A 24,192-nucleotide genomic window follows, 5' to 3' on the forward strand; every position below is an offset into this window, starting at 1 on the left:
ACAGTGGGCAGGAGCAGATGTTTGTGGGAGAGTATAACCTTGATAAGTGCAGGATTCCCCGTCTGGTTGGCGACAAGACTTTTTGGCAAAGACTGGCAGTCAGCCCATCATTTTTAATAGCTACCAAGAAAGCTTTCCTTCATGAACTCGTTGGGTCCCTTCTGAACTCATTTACTCTCTTGATCTCCACACCATCTGCTGGCAGTGGGCTCTGACATTTAGTTGGACAGTGAGTAGTGGAAAGCTTAATTTTCTTTGTTTTAGCATAAAATGTGAGAAATAGCAATTGGTCTGTCTTCAGTCCTGTTCCTCATTGTTTCTTCCAGTTAAGCAATGGAAAAAGAAGGTCGGGGGTTTTTTATTGCCTATAAGCACTGGAGGGAAACCTGAGTTCAGGCATTTTTGTGGCTACCTTTAGACCGTTTGCACTGTTTGGTCCTTCCAACCTCACTGTGACAATTGTGTGATGTTTCTTGACCTGTCCTTTGTTCTCAAAGTGTTCAAAAAACATGTAGACGTGGCACTTCAGGACATGGTTTAGTAGGCATGGTGGTGTTGGGTTGACAGTTGGACTTGATCTTAGAGGTCTTTTCCAACTTAATGATTCTATCATTCTATTATTCTAGGAAGAAGCTGGAAGGGAAGGTGAGGGTGATGGAGGAGACTGAAATGCTTGAATAAGGAAGTGTGGCTTGAAACAAGGCATCAATGTTAGTGACGATCTGTGCCTTCTCCAAGCCTGCATGTCTTTCCTGGCACTGGGGCTGGAGACAGTATTTCCCCAATGGAAAGAGCAAGCCACAGGGCCAGGGGATGACATCGCTCTCGTTCTTTATCTGGGGCTGGGCAGGGATTCACAGTCACCCTGCAGCCTCACACAGTCACGAGCAGGTCTGAGTCACACAGCGAGCCCTGGCCTCTCAGCCTGACTCACCACCCTCCGTTCAGCACAGAGCAGGAAGCAGGTCCCAGAAGATGCCCTGTCTCTGCAGGACTGCTGTGGGGTGGCACCAGCCACAGAGCTCCTGCCGGATGGGACTCTGGGGAACGGCCATGACTATCGCAGGCCAGGAGCAAAGGATTTTTAACTGTCATCTTATAGGGAAGATGGGAGCTTTACCATTAAACAGGTAACCTGCCCAGGTGGTATTGCTGCTAGATCTGAGCATGCAGAGACCTTGTTTTTCAAGGAAAGGACAGTGTCCTTTGCTTGTGTACCCCTCCATATCTTTGCAAGGGTGAAAGGGTCCTATTTATAAAAGGAATTTCCCTATGCATACTTGCGCTCTGCATTCCAGCTGCTCTTTGTGGGTGGCTCTGGAAGGGATTTACTGTTCCTCCCACCCCCCCGTTTCCTGCTTCCAGCCAGCTGTTAGACCTCAGGATCCTGCAGCACTAGCTCCTGGGAGCCAGCACCCAAAGGGAAGTCCTCACTACGATCCAACAGACACTGAAGCAGAGTGCATGGGTGCTCTCAGCCATCTTCTGCAGCTCAGCCGGAGCTTTCCTGGTGCTGAAGTGGATGAGGTGGAGACAGGTCCAGAAAAAGATGGAAGAGGCATGGGGGAAACGAGATACTGGTTTGGACCAGACACAAGTGTCTGTTTAGGAGTTTAAAGAGCAGGTAAGTGCCTCAGCTTGGCAGACAGCAAAACCCCTTCCCGATAAAACTCGAAGTCCTTCTCAAGACAGGTTGTGCATGATGTCAGTTGGCATTGCCACACAAACGTGGGGGAAGTAGAGAGGGTGATGCTGAGAGCAGTCTGGTGAGCTCAGGCACCAAAACTCAAGGAGAGAAAAGCCTTTAGTGGGGCATAACTTTGGGACTGCAGGAGAGTTCTTCCTCCAGACCTTTCCTGGGCTGGCGAGAGGATGTCAGCTCCTTCGCACAGCCGCCGGCACAGTCCTGCTCTGTTTCAAACCCAAGCTCCGTCCCCATAAGCTGTTGGCTCAGGAGAGACCTGCACCATGTGTTTGCGGACTGCTTGTCCAGCCGCCTGGCACTGACCAAAGTCCAGGCTTTGGTTTAGCTTGGAGAATTAGGTAGAAATGCTGCTTGGGCCAAAAGGGCTTTATTTTCACTTGTTTGTCTCATCTCCAGCACAATACCCTGGCTGCGGTCTTTGCTTTGGTCAGTTTTGCTCCCTCCTCCTGATTTGAATAAGAATTTAAACTTGCACTCCTCAATCCATGTTTCATTCTGCAGCCAGATAAATAACTGAGCGAGGGTGAGAGGCTGAGTCATCAGACAGTCTGGCTTTTTTATTTGGCTTTACCTTATTTTGCAGGGGTTTTTTTTCTTTAGTTTGCAGGTTAGACTTTGTATAGTCACAACATCGGAAGCAAATAAAACCCTCCAGAAGAACTGGTACCAGCAGAACATCAGTTGTCAGGACAGGTCAGTTGGCCTCTTACAGCACGCGAAGCAAACAGAGCTCCCTGGTGTCACAGAAAGTGGCAGAGGGCATTAGAGACACCAGCACCCCCGGCATCCCAGACTTCCACTTCAGACAAGTTTCAAGGCAGAAGGTGGTTGAAGTAGCTAAAAGCAAATGCACAAAAAATAGATTAAATGAAACACATTAACATAGCAATGCTCACCCTTGAAACACAAAAATTAAAAATGCAAGAATTAGAGTTGGTACATCTTTCCATCTGAAACAGCTGTTAGCTGCACAAATCCTCATCTCTCCAAGCACGGTCTCCATCTGCTTTTTTTTTTTTTTTTTCTTTCTTTCTTTCTTTTTATTTTCTGTTCTTGTTTTACTTTGCACTCAAATCACCTGGCTTCCCCCCTGCCCTGCTTGCCCATGGTGAGATCAGTAAAAAACCCAGCTTCCTGCTGTAACTGGAACATCCCAGTCCTTCACCATCAAGGTGCTGAAGTATGTGCTGTCACTCAGTGGGGACAGACCTGTGTGAGACATGAGGCATGACGGAAGAAATAGGAATGCTCCCGGACTTCTGGTGGAACCAACAGCTCTCTGCAGCATCTTTGCTGATGGTGTCTCTAGTTTGCTGGAGAAGTTGTAAGTAGGATCCGTACAACCCACTTGGCCATGGAAAGGTCCAAGAAAAATAGTGCAATACCCACAAAAATGGGAAAGATATAGGGATGGTCAGGAGAGAAATCAACCCCTGCTATCAGCGGTGTGAGGGTTGGTATGGGAGGTTTCTCTCCCCACCCTACTCCAGTATGTTCAGGGAGAGCCAACAGGGTCCTGGCTGAGCAACGCGAAAAAGGGTTGGTAGAAACAGACTCTCACCTCTCAGCTGATGTTCTTGGTTGTTGGAAAGGTGCAGATTACGTAGTGGTGTCTTACCAGCTGTTATGTTCTGTGAGTGTTGATGGAGTTGGACTGGAATTGAGGAAAGTCTCATGCTTCCAATAGATATTCCAGGCTGAAATGAGTCACAAACTGGAGAGTTCCCAGAAAACATTTATTCAGCCCTCTGAGCCAACTGGAACCACTTCTCTAGAGTGGACCAGCCCATTTCACTATAATTTCAACATTTTGTGAAATGTCTTTAAAATTCTTTTGGGGCAGCATAGTTAACATACTTCGTTTTGTAAATTGTTTTCAAAAAGCATATCAGAGTCTTTGGTTCCAAAAACATGAACATGGGATACAACTGTCAGGATTTATTCTTTGTCATTTTAATCAAAATAGCATCAAAGCTGACTTAAAAATAACTATTGCCAGTTTAGAGGGAAGACAGTTTAGTTACAGCAAATATCTGTCAAAAGCCAGCCTGCTTGAGAGCTGAAGGCCTTGGATGGAGTGTGAAGAAATCACATCAGTGCTGTTTTGCTTTCGCAAGCAACAACGGTGCAGCTGGGGACAGGAGTGGACTGTCTGAGCTGGTCTGACTGCCTTTTTTCTGTGGTGGTCCAAAGTGAAGGAGATGTCATGGATGCCACATTGAAATCCCAGACCAGTGCTACAGGCTGGGTCTTCGTGTGAAAAGGGTCTTGGCTTTCATCTTAACTCTGCTGGTGAGTTTGGCCTTGGACCTGGATCGTGTCAGGTGAGAAAAACATTGTGAAAATGTTGCACTTGGCCTTGGTTGTTTAGTGCACACCAGTGCAATGTGGAGGAGTGAACACTGACCTGTGAGCTGGGCAGGCCTGTCGCCTCTGCTATGGACTTAAGATTTGACTCGGGACATTCCTTTGCTTCCCTGCCTCAGTTCCCCCATGGGGACAGTGGTCTCTTTCTCAGTAGACTTTTCTCCCAAGCATCTCTTGCTCCCTTTTGCCTTGATATGGGTCCACACAAAGCCACCCACTGTGACCCAGCCCATACGCCTCCGTGTAGCTGCCCCTCTCCGTGGCAGGGACTCTAATTTCATATGGCTCTTGGAGTGCCTCAGCAGGTCTACTCGGAGGGTGCAGAACAGGCTTGGATTTTGAAACCATCCCAGTCCCGAGGGTAGATTCAACCTTCACTCCCTCCAGTCCCTCCCCACTGCCTGTGCCCCTGCTGTGGGCTGTGGCAGGAGCTGTGGGGCTGCCGTGGCCGTGCCATGCGTGGTCTTGCAGTGGAAGGAAGAGCCATGCCTCCGGTTCATGAATGAGGTGGAGATGCTCACGCATTGACAGGCAAAGTGGCTTCCTCAGCAGCATCCGGCCACCTGGAAATGCAGCTGCGCCTGCTGATAACTCTGCCCTTTGAAACGCCAAGCCTGTCTGGACACAGCTGGCTCTGTCTCCGTTAAACATTTACCGAGCGTCTGAAGGGCAGGATGGGAGCACAGGTCCCAGTGCACAAGCGGATGTGGGAAGTCAATGCGCTGACACTTCCCAGCACGGGAAAAAAACCTCCCATGTCCGCTCAGCCCATCACAGAGGTTGTGTTGCTGTCACATAGGCAAAGAGGTCATGTCTGCTTCGGGAAGACCTTGCATGGATTCCCAGAGGCTGGGAGAGGGCTGGGCATCGCTGCATGCTGACCCTGCTCTGCACGCCTTCCAGAGGCACCTGCTGGATGGGCTGCAGGCATGTCCCCATGCTGCTGCTCACGGAAAACCATCAGTGCCTTAGCTGAGTGTTCCCTGAAATCGAAAATAATTCCTGAAACATACAATGTGTGTTTAGAAAGAAGACGCTGTTTTTATTCTGCACAGGGTGTGAGGTGGAAGATTTTCACAAATCAAGCACACCTCCTGGAATTCATCATCGGATATTTACACACAAAAGTTGCAAAAAGCTCCACCTAACTAATACAATTATTCCACCTATCTAACACCTACTCATTATGTTGTGCAAGTAGGGTTGTCTGCACTTTCACGGGAATTGTGCTGAGCCAGCAAAGTCATCTCCTTCTGCTCGGGGGTCTCAGAGGGTCTCTGGTGGTCGTTTGGGGAGGAAGACCCCTACTTGTTTTGTCTTTTTATGATCATGCATCATCTGAGGACACCAGAGTTCTTGTTTTTCTTGCTAACTCCTTGTTTCACAGTCTCACAGCAGACGCGCATCCTTGGTTGAGCAAGTCTGTAACCATGATATTCCTTATCTGGAACACTGGCTGCTAGTCAAATACTTTTTCGTGTGTTAGTAACTATCCATAAATTATAAGCTTTCTCTTAACTGTTAGTTTGCCTTATTAAAATGTATCTAAATGTGCATCACCAAGCTAACAGGAGGAGGCATCTTCTGAGCAAGAGTGCCACTGAAAGGGAACACAGTAAATGGCCAGCTTAATTTGTTACCACATAGTGAACTGCTGTCAGCTCCAGCCTGCTCCTTAGAGGATGCCAAAGCCCATTTTATTCAGAGTCCTTCATAAATTTCCCCAGTTAAGAACAAAGAGAAGAACATTCCCTACTGACACAAATTGTTACAGAAAACAACAGTGAACTCTTATAACTGCTAAGAATGGACATGACAATAGATGAAAAATCAAGCATTAGAGGACTTCCTAGACCTGATGGGAGGAGGCTCTTCATCTTCCTTTCCATATCCAGTTCCACACTCTGCTGGAGCAGGATCATGTTCTGGGCCTCTGGCCACCAAGCGCAGCCTTGCAAAGTTTTGTAATGCACAATCCATCTGCCTGAAAACTTTTTTCAAGGTTGGACCCACCATCCAAAACCAGCAGAGAAGATCACAGGCAGACCATGGCATTTGTGTTGGACCTGATGTTGGCTGGGTGGTTGCCTTCAGCTCTGTGCACAGTTGTTGTGTGCTTGTAGTGAGAGGCATCTGCGCTGGAAAGACCTCAGATGCTAGCTGTCCTAATGCCTATTGGAAATAGTTTGCTTCTGGCCTGCAGCCCTGCAGGATTTTCCACTCCTAAGGCAACACCAGCATGCTCTCTCCTGGGGTGGAACAGCTTCTCCTCCTGGTGCATGCAGGCATCACGGCAGTTTTGAGCCCTGTCCTACAGGCCTTCTGGAACAGCTTCTGGCCACCATGAGAACAGCTAAGGCATGTGGTGAGCGAGCAGGTACCCCACAGCTATGCATCCTCTCGTCCTACTGTTCCCCATCCCTGTGCAGGGAAGTCTTGTGATTTCAAGCTGTTTTTTCCCTTTCTCCCATTGTGCTCTCAGGCTACGCAGGAAATAGGAGAGCAGCCATTTCCTTGCTTCTTTTGTTCAGCTGATCCCACAGCCCTTCCTCCCCAGCGGACAACTTCCTGCAGTCCAGAAAGCCCCTGTCAACCCGATGCCCCAAGGTCCACTGGGCGAACTTCAGCTTTTCTGTTTCACGGTCAATCATTCTCCACTGCACGCTCCACTGACGGCAGCTTTGCAGGGGTCAACTTTGGACTTACAAACTATTTGCTGACCCAAGGCAGTGGTGCTGGGAGGAGGGACAGGTCTGGGGAGGCAGGGAAGGTCTCCTGCTCCTGCCTTGCTTTTCTTCCATGGAGACGAGAAGACCACGTTACGATCCAGCAATAGCTGAGACAGCTCCTGCCAGAGTGGGAGGTAGATCCTCATGCTGCCCTTGTCCTGCTCTGTGGCTCAGCAGTATCCGTGATCGTCTGGAAACAGCTGGGCAAAAGGCAGATCCAGAAGAAAAATGGAAAAGGCTCAGAGGACCCGGGATGAGGGTATGAAGAAAATAGCAAAGGCTGCCCAGCAGTGCAGGGAGCAGGTAACCCGTACTTCTGGGAGGGTCTGAGTCCCACCGGGGTGTCTGCTGATGCTGTTATTCAGCTTCCCCTTCCAGCTCGTGCCTCCATAGCTTTTATAGCAAGGAGTCCAAGGGAGATGTGCCAGCAGCCCTCAACAAGAGGAAAGGCTGCCTTGGGATGAAGGGAGCTCACACCTCAAGATGGATGAGATGTTGTGGGAGTCTACAGCCAGACATATGTGAATTACTTGCTGGGAAGAGGTTTTAGACAACACAGGTGATGAAGCACTGGACCTTCATTGATACAAAACGCAGTTCTTTCAGGATCTAGAAATGTTTCTTGCCTCTACGGGCGGAAGCAAGAAAGCTTTTTCCTCTTCCTAAGTTTAGACATCTGTCCACACCTCTATAGCTTTGTCATTAAAATCTGGCTTCTGGGTGGCTCTTGGAGAGTCTTCAAAAGAACTTCCACAAAGCTTCCCAGCAAGTGAGAGCTCCCGGCCTGGCGGCCTGCCCAGAAGATGCTTGGCCTAACTTACACTAATGAAGCACAGCTCATGCTTACACAGGTAACGTATCTGGAGATAAAGCATAACAGCTGCAAGCAATACATATCTATACAACCTTTTTTCTTATATATATATATAAATATGATATAAAACCTTAAAAAGAAAGCTGGTGGAACTGAGAACTGCCAGTCTTCTTCACCTGAGTAGACCTTACCCACCTGTGAGTCCCTACTGCCTTCTTTGCAGTTTGCTGGGCTTCAGCTATCAGATGTTTCTCCTCAGACCGGGCTGGCCCACTCTGTCTGTACCAGTTCTGAGGGGTGCAGGGCCAGCCTGAGGCTTGTGTGCAAGGACTTTAGTACCTACTGCCCAGGCTGGTGTTTGCTCAGCTGAGATTACCTCTTGGTCAGTGGCTAAGTCCCACAGTGCCAGGAGGAAGGCTCTGATGTGAGGCATTGCCTTGTTCTCTGCTGTAGTGGATGCATGAAGCTCTTCTATAGAGACAGCTGGGCTCCTGTGAAACTCAGGATGAGACACTCAGCATCTCAAGGTCTGAACACCCACATGCAGGGTCTACTTTTCCAGCAAGCTCTGTTGATAATGTTGGCAAAAATTAAGAGACGTATACTCTCTGCGCCAAAGGGTAACTGGAGCTGCTGTCCTGGCACCCCCTTCATCTTCCCCTTGCAGGTCCTCAGTGTCCAGACAGATGCTGCCCTGTCCCTGCCCCTGCTGGAACTCACTGGGAGACTGTGGGAAGGGTCTCTGTCCCCCAAGACTGTCCTCTGCACCTACTTAGAGAAGGTGAGTGCCTGTCCACAGTGTGATGGGCAAATCGCTTATGTTCTCCATGACATGGTTTGTGGGCTGGTGGCTGAGAAGACTTGGAGCTGGTGATTATGACAAGTCTCTAATATAGCAGATATGAGGAGAAAGACATAAAAAAGCAGGGATATCTCTGTCTCTTGGGTCAAACCCATCACTGGACAGTCTTTTGAGATGGCTTGAGCTAGGATGCTCTGGGGAGGGGGTTACCACTCATGCCAAGCCACTAGCCCTTGTTTTGAAGATCCAGGTAGCTACTGAACGCAGCCGTGTAACGATGTTGTCCTTAACTAACACCTATTCCTCCACATGTCCAGCAAACGCCCTGGAAGTGACCCAGCAGACAAACGCTTGTGACATTTTATCCCAGAGTGTGAGGAGCAGCTCCAGGAAATACAACGGCAGAGGGAGAAAGGGCTGCTCTGTGGTATCCCTGTCAGCATCAAGGACCACACCACCCACAAGGTGCTTCCCTTTGTGCCCGTGAAGTGCCCCAGCATGAGCTGGGCTGGGTGGTGAAGTGGCGGGATGCAGAGAATGGGGAAGGGGCCCGATCTCGCCCTGCTTACACCATGGGAAGCCTGGCTGGGTCTGAGGCTCTAGCCCCACATCTCATTGCAGCTGCAGCCCTGGCAGTTAGAAGCCTCTATCAGCAAAAAAACAAGGGGTGAATTTGGGTATACATCCAAATGACTTCTTCTCTGACATGTGAGATAGCACAGGCTGGGCTACAGGCTATAACTCAGACTTCTGCTCAGAGGTTTGCAGTATCAGGGCTAAGAACATGGCTCAGCTTCTAGGAAGTCAGCAGCAGCAGGAACCGTTAACCTTGAATCCCTGTTGTGCTGTAGCCTGGCCACCAAGCCCCTTAGCAAAGAGCCTGTGCATGAGACACACCAGGGACCCCCTCACAGACAAGCCCTGATGAGGACTGACCATGCACCCCTGAGCTGAATTTGTTAGGCAGTCTCCTCCACGTTGACTTACCAACACAGTTAAGAGAGCTCTAAACCCAAAGCAAGCCCCAGACACCCAGGCTAGCTGAAAACGGATCACACCGTGTTTGCCTGGGATGTATATTCCCTCTCTGAACATCCACTGGTGGCTTCACTTGGACGGCAGGACGCTGGGTTTGATCCTGAGCTAGTGCACCTATGGAGATGCATCTGGGTCAGGGGAGAGAAATAGCATGGAAAGGAGCAAGGACAGCTTCAGAAGCCTTAACTCTTTAAGTGCTTGGCAGCCATCTGCCAAGGATGGAAGGAGAGGGAGTCCTTGGCCCTTCATGCAAGGGCTTGCTAGGCAGTGGGTTAGTACCGCTGCCCCCTCCTCCCCCTCCAAAGGGGACACCATATCATCCTTCCAAAACTGCAGGAGAACTACACTGACCATGTCCGCTGTCACTTCTCCTTGCTGCAGGGGCATCTGTTGACCTGTAGGTTTGTGCAATTCCTGGCCACTCCGGTGCAGGAGGACAGCGTCTTAGTCAAGGTTCTGAAGAAGACAGGGGGCCATCCCATTTGCAATGACCAACATGCAACAGTCCCTCTTCAAGTAACATACCCCATTAGAAATCTTTCCTCCGGTTGAGCTCCTGAAGCTAAAACCCAGCCTGTAGGTCCCGGGACAGGCTCCTTCCCATCTCCTGAGATGTTGCCTGGAGGAGTCCCTCCTTCATCAGCTGCCAACAATCTCAGTTCTACTGAAAATAGCTTTCAGATAAGATTAAGAGGGAAAAAACCTACCATGACAAGTGTACTTGTGCATGGGAGGGAGAGCGGAGGCTCATAGGAATGAGCCGTGTCCTAAGGGATTTACAGGATGGAAGGATGAGGCTGGCTATGTCACCTATGCTCACTGCGAGGGAGAGCCAACAAACTCAAGGTGTTAGGCTGTTCCTGACAGCCCACTTGCTGGCTTTCTTCTCCCCAGCTATGACTGCAGCAATCCCATCTTCAGCCAGACCCTGAACCCCCTCAACCAGCAGAAGGGCCCTGGGGGCTCCTCAGGAGGGGAGGGAGCTCTGGTCATGGGGGGAGGCTCCATGCTGGGCATCGGCTCAGACATTGGCAGCATCATCTGCCTGCCGTCCAGCTTCTGCAGGCTTTGCAGGCTCAAACCCACAGCTGAACGGCTCAGGTAGGTGCTGGGGTCCGCCCTTCCCACCCTGCGAGGAGCCTGCTAAGTGTCAAACTCAGCAGAAGGGGCAAGGTACTCAGCGAGGACAGTAAGACAGGACAGTTTCTTAAAGGCTGACTTGCTTTGTTCAAAACCTCTCCCAGGAGGCAGCGTTGTTAGGTTTTGAGGGGAAATGGCCATGTTTTCATTGTAAATCTGGTCTGGAGTTAAAAGGAAAAGGGGGCTAAAGTGGTTAATTAATGCCAAAATGGAACATTTTTGGTTAAAACAAAACTAAGATTTTAGGTCTAAGCCTTTTTTCATTTTGACCAAACTTTTCCGTTTCATGTAGCTCAAATCAAATACTTTCAATAATTTCCTTCTGGTTTGGGTCCTGACCTGAAGAACCCACTATGCTTTTCAGACCTATTGGGACTATCTCACAGTTACTGAAATGACAACATCCTTTCTTTTCTTTTTCCGCAGCCTGTCTGGAGTGAGTGACCCTGTACAGTGAGATCCTGGCAGGTAAGTGAATTTTTAACTGCTTTTGTCTATATGCTGTGAAGAGTCCTATGTCCTCCTCTAGGCCAGAGGAAAGCCAGAGATAGCCAAGACCTGTCCAGAGGCCATCTGAATCATCCCACCTCAATGCCTGACTGTCCCTTGCAGCCAACATGGCCATGCAGAGGGGTGGACCAGTTTGCTTAGTGTGGATGTTTGCTCTCATCCCACCCCAGTTCCTTGTGTGCTGGGGATGATGGTGAGGGACACGGACAGTCTGGCCCTGTGCATGAAGGCGCTGCTCTGCCAGGAGATGTTCCAGCTGGACCCCACCGTGGTCCCCATCCCCTTCGATAAGGAGGTGAGTCCTTAAGTCAGCAAGCCCCAGTTCTTGTGAGGGTGCTGTACACTCAACATATGCATTCTTTAAGGATCCAGTTACCTTTACAGTACTGGTTTCCAGTAACTTGTTAGCTCTTTTTGAGGGCACAATTCATAATTATTAGAAAAAAATAGGTTAATAAGTAGTTGTCCTTTCTGTCTTCTGAGCTGCTGTGTAGCTTATCAGACCAAGAGACCCCAGAAAAGAATGAGGAGGAAGGCAACATCAGGAGTAAAAAAGCTGGAGGTTTTTAGGGGAAGATGAGACAGGATCAGAAACTCCTGCAGCAAATCTCTTGACTGAGGATATTCCCTTTCCCTCTGCAGCAGATGAGCTTCAGGGTTTTTTTTCACCTCCATTCCTTGTAGCAATGGTGTAATCTACTGGTCTTCAGTGGCTGTGGTCTATCTGAAGAGAGGGGTGAAGGGAAGGCTGGAGAAAAAGGCTGGGGCGGACATTAGGAAAGGGTAACTCATGGAAACGATAAGCAGCAAACCAGAAAATTACTTACTCCCTAACATCTGGAGCTTTTATTCCCTCTGGCAGCGGGCTTCAGCATGGGGCAGCCCTACGCCCAGCAGGGCTGGAAATGCTCAGCCGGTGGCTCTTTGCTCCAGGTGTACTCCAGCTCTGCTTCTCTGCGGGTCGGCTACTACGACACGGACAGCTACTTCCCGCTGCCCCCCTGCATGCGGTGGGCTGTGTGGGAAACCGGGGGGGCTCTGCAGGCGGCCAGGCACCAGGCGAGCACAGCCACCCCGCTCTTCTCACTGAGCTTCCCCCAGCTTTGCTCCTCACTGCTGAAATCGCCCTGCAGAAACCAGACGTAGCTCCCAAACCCAGCTGTGGGATAAACAACCTACCAGAGGTGTGAGATTAAGTTACTACAGCCACGTAACACAATGCAGCCACGTGCCTACCAAGGGTAGCAGGGCATCTCATGGGGAAACAGCACTAGCAATTAGCAAGCTTGTACCTTCAGGGGGTCAGGGATGCAACAAATCCATCTCTGCTGTGGTCCACACCAGACAGGAGCATCCATGACGTGCTGCATTTGACCCTGAAAGGTTCCCCTGGCATTTTCTAGGTCTGTCCTTCCCCAGAAGGGCTCTGAGAGGTGTTTTCCTCCCCAAAGTCCATGGAGACCTCTGTCCTTCCTGGAACACGGAGGCAAAAGGGCCATCGGGCACGAGATAAGAAAAGCCTTTCCCTCCATCTAGACCTATCTGTGGAAACAAGCTTGTGATGCTAGTTCACAGCAAAGTGAGTCCATGTCTGAGAGATGTCCGGACAGGCTGGAAACCGGTGCAGTTTCTGGCTCAGTGACAGCCCAGAGCAGGATGAAGGAGCAAACAGCTCTGGAGAGGTCTCAGATCTGAGCCAAATGGCTGTCAGGGAGGAATAATCCCATGAGGAGATGCCTGAGCTGGTAAAGGGTTGAGCCGGGGCCTCCGCTGGCATGTGGAACCCAAGGGAGATGCTGCTCTGCCTTTGAAGTACATCCACAGTCTGGTCTTGGAAATTATTCACATCCCCAGGCTGCCACATAATCTTGTGTTTTGGTGCAGCTGGTGCCCTTTTCTCCACCTTGGATCCACTATGTCGTGACTGAACTGTTTTTGAAGACGTTTATTGCTGAAGGAGGCTGTGCTTTGTTGGACGTGTTGTAAGTGGGAGCCTTCCAGCAGCAGTGCTGTAAAACACCTCCGTCCCCAGGCCCATGGGCACAACGCACAGGCAAAACAAGCCCATCTCTCCCACCCCAAACAGCAGATACTCAGGTTTCTGAGAAAGGGCAAACAGCTTCTCTGGCATGATCCTCTCCTCTTGTCATCTCTCAGCGCACGAGATATTGTAGATTCAAGCTTGAAACCACAGGTGAATTGCTGCAAGAACCCGAGGCTGGGGAAGAAGCTGCTGGCTCTGATTCTCAAACCTCTTGTGAGCCCCTGGCGTCAGGCTCAAAGCTGAGTGGTGTCAGCAAGGCCTTGAGATGCTTGAAAACCTGATGGTACTGAAAGACACCTTTAACTAGAAACACTGGGATTCCAGGCCAAGGCACATGCTATCACTTTGGAAGGTCTTTTCTAGACCCCTGCTGGGGTTTATCCAGCGCAAAGGGAAATGAGAGAAGGACCAGCCAAGAGCTGTAAAAGATTAATGCAGAGCACACAGCAAGTGGTTCTTCAAATGCTAGACCCAGCAGTGTCCCATTTCCTGCAGATTCATGCACTGGGATTACTGCAGCAGAGGGACTCGAGGTTGAAGTTCTATCTCTGTGTTGGAGGCCTCCCAAAGATCACACCTTCATGGGGACTCCTGGTGATTAATAAGGGCTGGCCCTCACTGTAGCCCTTTCACGCTGAGCATCCTTTTGCAGAGCTTCTCTCCTCCATCCTCCACTTTCTCTGCCTCTCTGTCCAGTTGGGTGGTTCTCAGCTGACAGGATCAAAAAAGTAGCAGTGAATGGGAGGCAATCAAAGCGCTTGTAGAGGTCTTGCTTCTGTGAGATACCAATCTTTGATTTCTCAAAAATTATGAAAGGCGACTTGGTTCAAGTCAGTGCATTCCTCTGTGAGCAGGAAATATTGGACTGTAAGAAAGAAACAGGGAAACAACAACAAGAAGTTGGAAGCAAAGTAAATTCAGAACCACGAGGAGCATTTTTAATCATCATCATTCACTCTCGGGGCAGCATCCCCAGGGACAGAGGCAGGATGGGACCGGGGGTTTCCCGGGATGGCACAAGTTACTGCACCCCCATGTCATGTCCCTAACAGGAACCTCTTGCCTCTCCGGTTTCCCCGTCTGGCTATTTGAGTGCCTTGGGTGGAATGAGGTAAGATGGCATTGTCCCCAGGGACGTCTGTGAAAATGAACAGTACCTTCTGCTCTAAGCATCCATGGCGGGGGGGACTGGATTCACCACAGGCTCTGACCTCTCTGCCAGGACTGTCCCTCCATCCTGGACGTGGCTTCAGCCTTTAGGAACGCATCTCCCCAGTCTCGCACTGCCCCTAGAGTTGTCCTGAAAGGACTGAGGGACTTGGATGGATAAGGTCATAGAGGAAGCCTGTGGCCGACATGAGTACTAAATCCAGGCTCACAAGAGAAACCTTCTCTCTACCACTTCCAGGCATTTGTTGCTTAATTGCTTGGCAAAATGCCAAAGGAAACTTTAAGCAATTGTGAAAGATGTATTGTTTTGAGTAATTGCTAAAATCACTGGGGCTTATCAATTTGGAGGATTATTCAAGCAATTCTTTGTCCTCTTACAGCTTAACAATGTTGCTACAGTTTCTACTTGCAGGTCAATGAAGGAGATGTGGAATCACCACCATCACATAGAGGTATGTTTTGAGGACTTTTGTCTCTAGCATCATGCTACAAGTTGAGGCTTTATGGCAAGTGCCAGGTCATCAGTTAGGAAAGGGGTTGTGCAGGGGGGTGCTGGGGACGAGACAAGATGGAGGGAAAGGCACAAAAGAGAGACAGGAATAGGGTAGGTGGACTTTTTGGTCAAACCAGCCAGGACTTTATTGGTTGCCCACAGTGCTCGTGCCCAAATGCCCCACGTTCGATGACCCCAGCACGAGGAAGGCTGTCCCAGGAGTGGGGATGGCTAAAGAGGGACCTTTCCAACTCCTGGCCCCATGCTCTAGAGGCAGACACTCACACGCTCCCCTGCCTCTTCCCTCAAGCACAGCTGCCTGCTGCTGCCTTCTCGGCCATGCCAGAGCCTGGTGCACACCCTGGAGCAGCCGAGATGTCATCCATGACGTGGCCTCCATGTCATCTCCCTTCTCCTCCCCAAGGCATACCGCACCGAGTTCATCGTCCAGTGGAGGGAACTCTGGCTGGACGTGGTGCTGTGCCCTGTCCTGGGGCTTGCCTTCACCATGGGATACCCCAGGAAACTCCTCAGTGAGTGAGTCTGCAACATTCCGGGGGGGGCAGAGGACCTCCGTGTTTGAGACTGGAAAGAAATGGCCACTACTGTGGAGCTTCACCACCCACCTAAGCATTTCATGGGCACTAGGAAGCAAAAATAACTACCATAAAGCTATCTGAGCAGATGGAGATAGACACATGGATGAAGTGATCTGATGGCAGTTGTTTCTCACAGCAGAACCTGGACCTGCAGATGACCAGCCCTGTGCAATCTCTCCTTCCAGCAGCAGCTGGTTCTCAGGGGCTTCAGTGAACATGGGTCGTGTAAGTTTGAAGGAAGACAGGAGGCTGTGACTACCTGCATTCTCTCTTCTGCTTCCCTCAGCTGCCATCTCCTCCACGATGCTGTACAACATCTGGAACTTCCCCGATGGGGTTGTACCCGTCAGCACGGTGACAGAAGCTGGTGAGGAAGAGCCAAAGCTCTACCGTGGATGCTGTGATGACCCCTGGGACCAGACGCTGAAGCAGGTATGCAACATGGAAAGTGGTGGAGCAGAGACTGCTGACGGGTGTTCAAGTGATAGTTTCACTGAAATCAAGGGCTCATCAATGTCTCCATCGATGTGGGCACGCTGGAAAAAAATTTCACCTTTCTTTATACACCCCTTGCAAATCCCTTTTCTCCCAGGCCCCAAAAATGTAAGTCGCTAAGCTTTGGGGAGACTGGGGGAGCACCCCCAGGCTGGATTATAGGCTGAAACCAGAAAGGAGCCATGCAGCAAGGCATCTTCAAGTAGGTCCTTATGACAGCCACTGCACTGCACTTTGCTTCTGCTCTGTGACGCCTTCACCAGTCCCAGGCTGCCAGCGGAGCATGGATCAGGAATGAGGAAGCTGAAGGAAACGGGATCTGGCTGCATTAGAGCTCAAAGCAGAGCTGGCTGGGGGAAGGGATCTTAAACAAGCTGCCCAAGATTTGGCAACCACTTGCATCATGAGAACAGCAAGAGCCTTCCCCAGCCCCAGTGTGCTAAGGCTGCTTGAGCAGCAGGGCTCAACCTCCAACCTCCCCACTCTCCGGGACGAGCCATGTGCCTAGACCAGGTTTCCAAAAGCTGCTGGAGGTCTGAGCCCGCCGGGTAACCCCTCTCTGCTCGTGCCCCCACCGCAGGCTGTGGCAGCAGCCGTGGGGCTGCCCATGGCTGCACCGTGCGTGGCCGCGCCGTGGCCGGAGGAGCTGTGCCTCCGGCTCATGAAGGAGGTTGAGACCCTCCACCGTGAGAAGAGAGCGGCACGGCCCCCACAGTCCCGCGCCCGCAGGGCCAGAGGCGAGGCAAAAGGGACAGCGCTGCTCCACTTCTCCTTTGCAATCAGCAGTGCAGAGATTACAGCGAGGAGAGAAGGAGGAAGGAACCTGACCCCGCCTCCTTGCCAATAAGCACAGAACCTGCAAGGAACCAAGATGCCATGTGGAGGGCAGGACTGGCTTAAGCTGGGCTCAAATGATGATAAATCTACAACCTGCACGCACCTGGAAGGACGGGCATGGATGGGGGCTCTCCCTCATCTTCATCTACGCTGCCTCCTGCAGGAGCAGGGTGATGCTGGGAGAAAAGGACCGCCAAAGATCAATAGCTTTGTCTTGCTGGCACTGGAGTAACTTCATGTGGATGTAACCACGGGCTGCCCTGTAAGGAATACAGCTGTGTCTACCCACCCCATCTCTGCATTTTGCTCACAAAAATAAAATCATACCTATTAAGCAACTCTTCTCATAAACTCCAGTAATCCCTCACTGATGGCTGTGATTGTATTGAATGCACAGTTATTACTCATATCATACCAACACCTTCCCACCGGACATTAAACAGCATCTAACGTGCACAGGAGTGTTGACGCTTTCCCTCTCAAGCACAGCACTCCTGTCTGTGAGGGATGGCACCAGTCGCTGGCCTTTCCACAGCACCAGGCTGTTTCCACCACCAGATCTCGAGCATCCCAAGCACATTTCCAGCCTCACAGCAGGGCCACTCTTAGGAATCTCGTATTTCGGGACCTCAGGCTGCTCTTTCTGAAGGTAGGAGATAGGCAGAGACAGATGCAACACTATTAGACAGATGGTGAGCTCTGTGACAGAAAGGCTCCGATCCCCAGATGGTGTTTATTAACCCAAACCCGCTCATGCAGGATCAAAGCAGTCAGATAGGAGCGAGAGCAGTATCTGCCCAGGGTGATTTACCCCATCCTGAGATGGGTGGATGGATGAATTGCTCCTTCTCATAAAACCTCTCTCTTTCCTAGATTAAACACCCCAAACTCAAACACATAAAGACGCAGGGGACTCCACAGCAGGTCTTTCTCATTTATTCTCTATGTCTGCAGTAAAAAAGCAGACTTCCTTTGGGACGTTTTAAAAAGAAAAATAAATATAAAGCAGTTTTGCTTTCCCTGGAAAATCTGGAGTATTTCCTGACAGCCAGCAGACACCATCTGTCACCCCTTCCGCATCCGACGTAATTTGCAGAAGTAGGTAGGTCCGAAGTTGGCTGTGAGGTGAGGCAGAACAAGCTCCCCCATCCGGCAATCCGAGAAGAAGGAAAACGTGTCCTGGAAGAGCGTCCGAAAGTGGCTCAAGTCCTCGACGTGGATGCCGATGTTAAACTGGGTTTCTGCAATTTCTGCTGCTCTCTCGATCACACATTCGTTCTGCAGCAGGGAGAGGGAGCACGTAGAATACACCACCTCTCCTCCCGGCTTGGTAGCGAGGATCCCAGCCCTGCGGGCGAGAGGAGCACACACACCGTCACGGGACGCCGGCACCCCCAGCCACCGAAACTGGGCAGGCAGCACGTAACTCGTAGGAGGCGAGAGGCAAATCTCCTTGAACTCCCCAGCCTCAGCAGTCTCACTGCATCACTGCAGCCTGAGGACTGGTTTAGACCTGGGCAATATGGGTCAAAAAGATGCTCAGGGTGATAAACACTAAAGACGGGAGAGACGCTACCGGAGAGCAGCTGGAAGGAGTAATCCTGCACTCTCCTCCAAGCGACTGGGACACGAGTACGTACAGCGGAAGAGGCTCTCGCAGCTCAAGCGCTGCCAGGGGACTCTCTAAGCTCTGCTCCCTATCGTCCCAGCTTGCAGCCAGCCCATCCAGCCTTCCCAGCAAAACGGGGTGACGAAGCGCCCCGTGTCCACTGGGAGATGTGGACACCCCGGAATCCTCCCAGGCTGACTGCCGGGTCCCAGGAGATCATCACACAAAAGGACAATGCTATGCCAACCCCGTTCCTTAGACCCTCCTCCCCACCTCCTACTGCTCGAGACAGCAAGGACACCTGATCTGCACATCTGCACCTTCTCACGCTTATTGTGATTTGATGCGTTTGACTGTTGCCACTCCAGAACGCTCCACGCAGTTTCCACATTTCCCAGTGGGAGACAGATGAAGCCAGAAGAGGTGTCAGCGCTGGGCACGGAGAGCTGCCACCCTAACGCCAGCAGCACCAGAACGCAGCATCGAGCTCACTCACATCAGCAGCTGCAGCTGCAGCATGGGCAACATCTGCCGCTCCTTGGTTCGCCTCTTGTGGAAGATGTTGTTGTCCTCCTCCGTGACAGAGTGCCTGTCCGTCGTGCAGGGCACATCCACCAGGACCTGCAGCAGCAGAGGTCCGGCACCAGGCCGAGCTCAGCGAGTCCCCTCGCCTGACTCCTCCACCCCTGCCAGGCACCGAGCAGCGGTCGGTACCTCGCCCAGGCGACGCTGCCCGAGTGCAGCCACGCGCCCACGCTGAGCTGCAACTCGTTCTGCGTTCGGGGAATGCGCAGACAGACACAGAGACGGCGGGTGACACCATGCCCTCACGCGTGTCCTCGTTTAACGCCGCTACTCTGTGCATCTACTGCGGCACCCACGGGCTGTGACACCTCCCGGGGTAACAAACCCAGCTCCCGCGGCTGGACAGGGCTGAGAAACAAGAATTATCCCATCCCCACATTTAACCCCTTTCAGGTGATGGATTAGAACATGATTTTTAAGGGGTATTGCACAGGTAAATAAAGGTCCAACTCCCGATTGCACCAGATCCTGCAGGGAGGGTACAGCAGGAGGAAATATCACTCCATACGTGGCTCAGTCTCGTCTCTTTCTCTGCATTTAAGATTATGGAAAACTACACAATTCTACCATTGGAAAAGCCGCTGTCTTCCTCTGAAACAGGAGGAAAGTGACCTAGATGGGTTTATCTTCACCGGATCCCGATCACCCACCTTATGGAAAGTGCCACCTTCCAGCTGCCCCCAGTCCCTTCCGTCACAGGACGTGACGCTCACGGTTTCCCTGATTTCTTTGGGAACGTAGCTGTGGAGCATCTGGTGCAGCCTCCTCGTCCGGGAAACGGAGACATCGTTGGCTGTCAGGTGCCCTGAGAGGACAGAACAGGCACGTGGGGAACGTCACTCTTGTAGGAACACACCCGATTCCAACTCTTGTAACCAGAAATGATGAAGGGGCAGACATTACTGGGCACAGCGCGCTCTCCCAGCCCCGTTTCACGCAAGGGGCCGAGGAGCACCCGCTTCTGCTTACCACAAACCCCCGTCTGCAGCAGAGCCAGCGTCTTGCCCCCCGGCGCCGCACAGAGGTCGAGGACGAAGTCATCCGGCTGCACGTTGAGGGCCAGGACGGGCAGGAGAGACGCTGCATCCATGAGGTAATAGTCGAGGAGCCCCAGAGCGTCCGGCCTGGAAATCACCAGTTTGCGGGAAAAAAAGGCAAATGGGCGAGGGGAAAAGAAACCAGCGGCTGGGGTGAGGACGGGGAGGGGGAGAAGCAGCTCCCAGCCGCGCAGCCCCCAGACTGGTAACAACAGCGGGTGGCCTGTCACAGAATCACAGAACATTCAGGGTTGGAAGGGACCTCTGTGGGTCATCTAGTCCAACCCCCCTGCCGAAGCAGGGTCACCTACAGCAGGCTGCACAGGACCTTGTCCAGGCGGGTCTTGAATATCTCCAGAGAAGGAGACTCCACAGCCTCCCTGGGCAGCCTGTTCCAGTGCTCCGTCACCCTCAGAGGGAAGAAGTTCTTCCTCATGTTCAGACGGAACTTCCTGTGCCTCAGTTTGTGCCCATTGCCCCTTGTCCTGTCGCTGGGCACCACTGAAAAGAGCTTGGCCCCATCCTCCTGACACCCACCCTTGAGATATTTATAAACATTTATAAGGTCTCCTCTCAGCCTTCTCTTCTTCAGGCTGAACAAGCCCAGCTCCCTCAGCCTCTCCTCGTAGGAGAGATGCTCCAGTCCCCTCACCATCCTCATAGCCCTCTGCCGGACTCTCCCCAGTAGCTCCTCCTTTCTTGAACTGGGGAGCCCAGAACTGGACACAGTACCTCAGATGAGGCCTCACCAGGGCAGTGTAGAGGGGAAGGAGAACCTCCCTCGTCCTGCTGGCCACACTCTTCTTGATGCACCCCAGGATCCCATTGGCTTTCTTGGCAGCCAGGGCACACTGCTGGCTCATTGTTAACCTGTCGTCCACCAGCACACCCAGGTCCCTCTCCACAGAGCTGCTCTCCAGCAGGTCCACCCCAAGCCTGTACTGGTGCATGGGGTTGTTCCTCCCCCGGTGCAGGACCCTGCACTTGCCCTTGTTGAACCTCACCGTGCGGGGCGGAAGCGCGTGATGTCTCCCCTGGGGAAGGTGTAACACTTGATGTTGGGGCTGAAGGAGGTGCGAAGCGGCGGTGACGTCACCGCCCGTGCCATCACCCTGCCCTCGCCGGACTCCTCCAGGGACGCGCTGTCCCCTCTCCCCACGGGCTGCGCCTTCCCGGCGGCTTCGGCCACGAAGTCGGCGGCGTTCAGCAGCTCCAGCTCCCGGGCGGCGCGGTCGCTGGGGGCGAAGTTGTTGAGCAGGGCCCCGTACTTCTGCTCGCAGAGCAGGCCGGCGCGGACCGAGGGCCACAGCTCCCGCAGCCGCGCGCCGCAGCCGGCGTCCAGGTGGTGCAGGGCCAGGCGCGTGGGCGGGATGCGGGGGGCCGTGGCGGCCTTGGGGGGGGAATAAAAACACCAGAGACGTTAGAAAGGCAAAACGCACCTCGACGGCCCGGCCGACCCCCCCCGCCGCCAGCCTCGGGGGGTTCTGGGGAGAATCCAGCGCCGGGCTGGGCAGGAGGCGGCTGCGCCCCGGAACCGGGGGGGGGGGGGGTCAGGACCGGGAGCGGCCGTACGGGCCCTGAGGAGGGGGTGCGACGGGCGGGGGTGGGAGGTTGGCGGGGGGACGGGGGGACCGCAGGGCAGGGACCCGCGCCTCCCGCCCCGCTCACCCACTTCTCCTTGTGCCGGTACCGCCGCGGCCCCGGCCGCGGCCCCGGCCCCGGCCCCCGCCGCAGCAGCACGGCCGCCGCCCGACCGCGCGCGCCCAGCGCCGCCATGGCCCGCGCGCCGCCTTCCGGGGCGGAGCCGGCTCCGGCCGCGGCTCGGGTGCGCCTCGGGCCCTGAGGGAGGGTTCCGGGGCGGGGGGGGGCCGGGGAAGGCAGCCGCGGGCGGGAGCAGCGGGTGGCGGCGAGGGGCGGTTTTCCTCGTGGAGAGTCACAGAACCGTTGCGGCTGGGAAGGCCACCCGAGATCATCGGGTCCAACTGTCACCCACCACGACCACGGCTGCTGAGCCGTATCCCGAAGTGCCACATCCACGCGTGTTTTAAACCCCTCCAGAGATGGGGACTCCACCACCTCCCTGGGCAGCCTGTCCCAATGCCTGGCCACTCTCTCAGTAAAGAAATTTTTCCTAACAGCCAATCTAAATCTCCTGCCATGCAACCTGAGGCCATTGCCTTGCATCGTATCACTAGTTACCTGGGAGAAGAGACCAACATCCACCTCACTACAACCTCCTTTCAGGTAGTTGTAGAGAGCAATAAGGTCCCCCCTCAGCCTTCTCTGCTCCAGACTGAACAACCCCAGTTCCCTCAGCTGCTCCTCATCCGACTTGTTCTGCAGACCCCTCACCAGCCTCGCTGCCCTTCTCTGGACACACTCCAGCACCTCAATGTCCTTCGGGTAGTGAGGGGCCTAAAACTGAACACAGGACTCGAGGTGCGGCCTCACCAGTGCTGAGTACAGGGGCACGATCACCTCCCTGCTCCTGCTGGCCACACTGTTCCTGATACAAGCCAGGATGCCGTTGGCCTTCTTGGCCACCTGGGCACACTGCTGGCTCATGTTCAGCCGGCTCTCGACCAGAATTATTCTGTGAACATCAGTCTTGTGGGGCTCGGCTATAATCTCTGTGGCTCCAGCAGCCAAGTTCTGCCCTGTGGGCTCTGGCTGCTGTGCATCATGGCTGCACAAAAAGGACATTCCCACAAGCAAGGAGAAGCCCCCTCCCCAAACTGAGCTCTGACCCCCACTAATTTAATGTTAACCCAGAACAAGCCAGAAGCACAAGAACTAGGACACAAATGGTGGGTATTTTCATGGAACTCTGAATATTTAATACAGAAAATTACAGAACATCAACATGGTTTTTGCATGGCTGCGCATCCTCCGCAAGCAGAGACGCAGTGAGATGCTGACACTCGGCCGCTGCCAGGAAGCCGTTTCATTTCTATGTGGCGTGGAGAATGGCGGGGCGGACAGCAGGGCCACAAATCCAGGCACCGCCGAGACGGGCTGCAGGAGCAGACGGACGACCTTGCCTGCCTTCACTTCAGGTTCTTAAAGAGTTTGTGAGCAACCTGCAGAGAAACAAAGCATTCAGTATGTCCAGTTCAGGGCTGGACATCAGCAGCGTCTCACCACCCGCCTCTCGGTTGTCGGGGCCGCTAGCACACGCAGCTCCACAGCTCTTGCCATTGTTCTGCAGCGAGTCATTCAAGAAAACCAACAAGCTGAGATTTCTCACAAAGCTTCACTTCAGGCTCAAAAAGGTTTAAGACGGCAAATATGAGACCGAAATAGAAAAGTGCCATTTGCAGGGAAAAAACAATGTGTTTTACTTGTTCAGCTGTTTAACAACCTGCCGAATCCCAGCTGGAACTGCTGTAACAAGCAGGAAGCAAACGTTTAACAAGAAAAAGTATCACAGCTCACAGTTCTTCAGAGCTCCCTGTGACTGAACAGCTACCCCGTCTGAGCTCTGGGAAGCGCGGCCAAAGGCAGCTCGGCTGCCAGCGCCGGCGGGGACGCGGCGCCCACGGGCGCTGCACTTACGCAGTGGTCCCTGGCGTGCAGGAAGTCAAAGAGCTCCTCTGTGCACTGCTCCTCCGTCTGGGAGCGGGACGACACCCGCGCGTCGCACAGCTCCAGCCGCTCCCGCGCCTTCACGCACTCCTGCGTCTGCTCGCAGCGCTCCCGGACCGTGGTCAGAGGGTCCTGCGCAGGCGGGGCCGCCGTCAGGGCGGGGGGACCCCAGGCGCCCTGTCCCCCCCCCGGTCCCCCCGCTTCCACAGGCAGCCGAGCCCAGAGTCAGCCGCCCCCCGCCCCACCCCCCGAGCCCCTACGAGTTCGTCCGTCGGTGCTGAGCGGCCCCGGGCCTCTCCCCCCGCCGGCAACGCGCCGCTGCAGAGGCTCCGGGCCGCCGCGGCCTGCACCCCTCGGCCCGGCCCGGCCTTACCACCAGCTCTTCCTCCTCCTCCTCCTCCTCCTCCTGCGGGAACAAAAGCAGAGAGCGCAGCCGTCAGGGACGGCCCAGGCCCCGGGGCTGCGGCGCGGCCCCGCCGGCCCCGCTCACCTCGGGCTCCCCGGCGTGAACGACGGCGTCGCGCGGCCCCATCGCGCCGAAGGACTCCGCAGGGTCACCCGCCGGAAGCCGAGCGGCCCGAGACCGGAAGCGAAAGAGCTGCCGCGGCCGCGGCCCCGCCCCCGGGGCTGGGC

General features: G+C 53.4%; 3 protein-coding genes across 3 annotated transcripts; 1 reads left to right on the forward strand and 2 right to left on the reverse strand.

Annotated features, from left to right (window-relative positions):
• The first annotated feature begins 2,925 nt into the window (after window positions 1-2,925).
• LOC104339538 (fatty-acid amide hydrolase 1-like) lies at window positions 2,926-17,216 on the forward strand. The gene is given in 21 exon segments (XM_075424087.1): window positions 2,926-3,029; window positions 3,904-4,029; window positions 4,501-4,579; window positions 4,686-4,778; window positions 6,555-7,025; window positions 7,027-7,104; window positions 8,283-8,400; window positions 8,735-8,770; window positions 8,773-8,882; window positions 9,837-9,917; window positions 9,919-9,971; window positions 10,350-10,556; window positions 11,238-11,400; window positions 12,039-12,164; window positions 12,990-13,087; window positions 13,263-13,380; window positions 14,202-14,260; window positions 14,719-14,771; window positions 15,199-15,345; window positions 15,698-15,843; window positions 16,487-17,216. Coding segments are annotated over 21 exon segments (2,733 nt in total). The 3' UTR covers window positions 16,754-17,216.
• A 447-nt stretch (window positions 17,217-17,663) lies between these two features.
• Window positions 17,664-21,750, reverse strand: NSUN4 (NOP2/Sun RNA methyltransferase 4). Its single transcript, XM_075424566.1, has 6 exons — window positions 21,643-21,750; window positions 20,979-21,364; window positions 19,907-20,061; window positions 19,588-19,742; window positions 18,849-18,973; window positions 17,664-18,091 (listed from the first exon to the last, which is right to left on the reverse strand). Exons 1-6 carry the CDS (start codon window positions 21,748-21,750, stop codon window positions 17,809-17,811), a joined length of 1,212 nt encoding a protein of 403 aa, XP_075280681.1. The 3' UTR covers window positions 17,664-17,808.
• A 1,036-nt stretch (window positions 21,751-22,786) lies between these two features.
• UQCRH (ubiquinol-cytochrome c reductase hinge protein) lies at window positions 22,787-24,156 on the reverse strand. Its single transcript, XM_075424570.1, is given in 7 exon segments — window positions 22,787-22,841; window positions 22,844-22,904; window positions 22,906-23,022; window positions 23,025-23,054; window positions 23,530-23,691; window positions 23,933-23,965; window positions 24,050-24,156. Coding segments are annotated over 7 exon segments (477 nt in total). The 5' UTR covers window positions 24,092-24,156; the 3' UTR covers window positions 22,787-22,809.
• Between the last annotated feature and the right edge of the window lie 36 nt (window positions 24,157-24,192).

This window comes from Opisthocomus hoazin, chromosome 6 (genome assembly GCF_030867145.1).
Source record: "Opisthocomus hoazin isolate bOpiHoa1 chromosome 6, bOpiHoa1.hap1, whole genome shotgun sequence".
NCBI lineage: Eukaryota > Metazoa > Chordata > Aves > Opisthocomiformes > Opisthocomidae > Opisthocomus > Opisthocomus hoazin.

Excerpts from the sequence above, each read along its gene's own strand:
- NSUN4 (XM_075424566.1), bottom strand. The coding sequence starts at position 21,750 with ATGGCGGCGCTGGGCGCGCGCGGTCGGGCGGCGGCCGTGCTGCTGCGG. Across the intron at positions 20,062-20,978 it reads ACGCGCTTCCGCCCCGCACG|GCCGGACGCTCTGGGGCTCC; the intron begins GTGAGGTTCAAC and ends GGTGATTTCCAG. Across the intron at positions 18,092-18,848 it reads CTGCAGCTGCAGCTGCTGAT|GGCTGGGATCCTCGCTACCA; the intron begins GTGAGTGAGCTC and ends TCTCGCCCGCAG.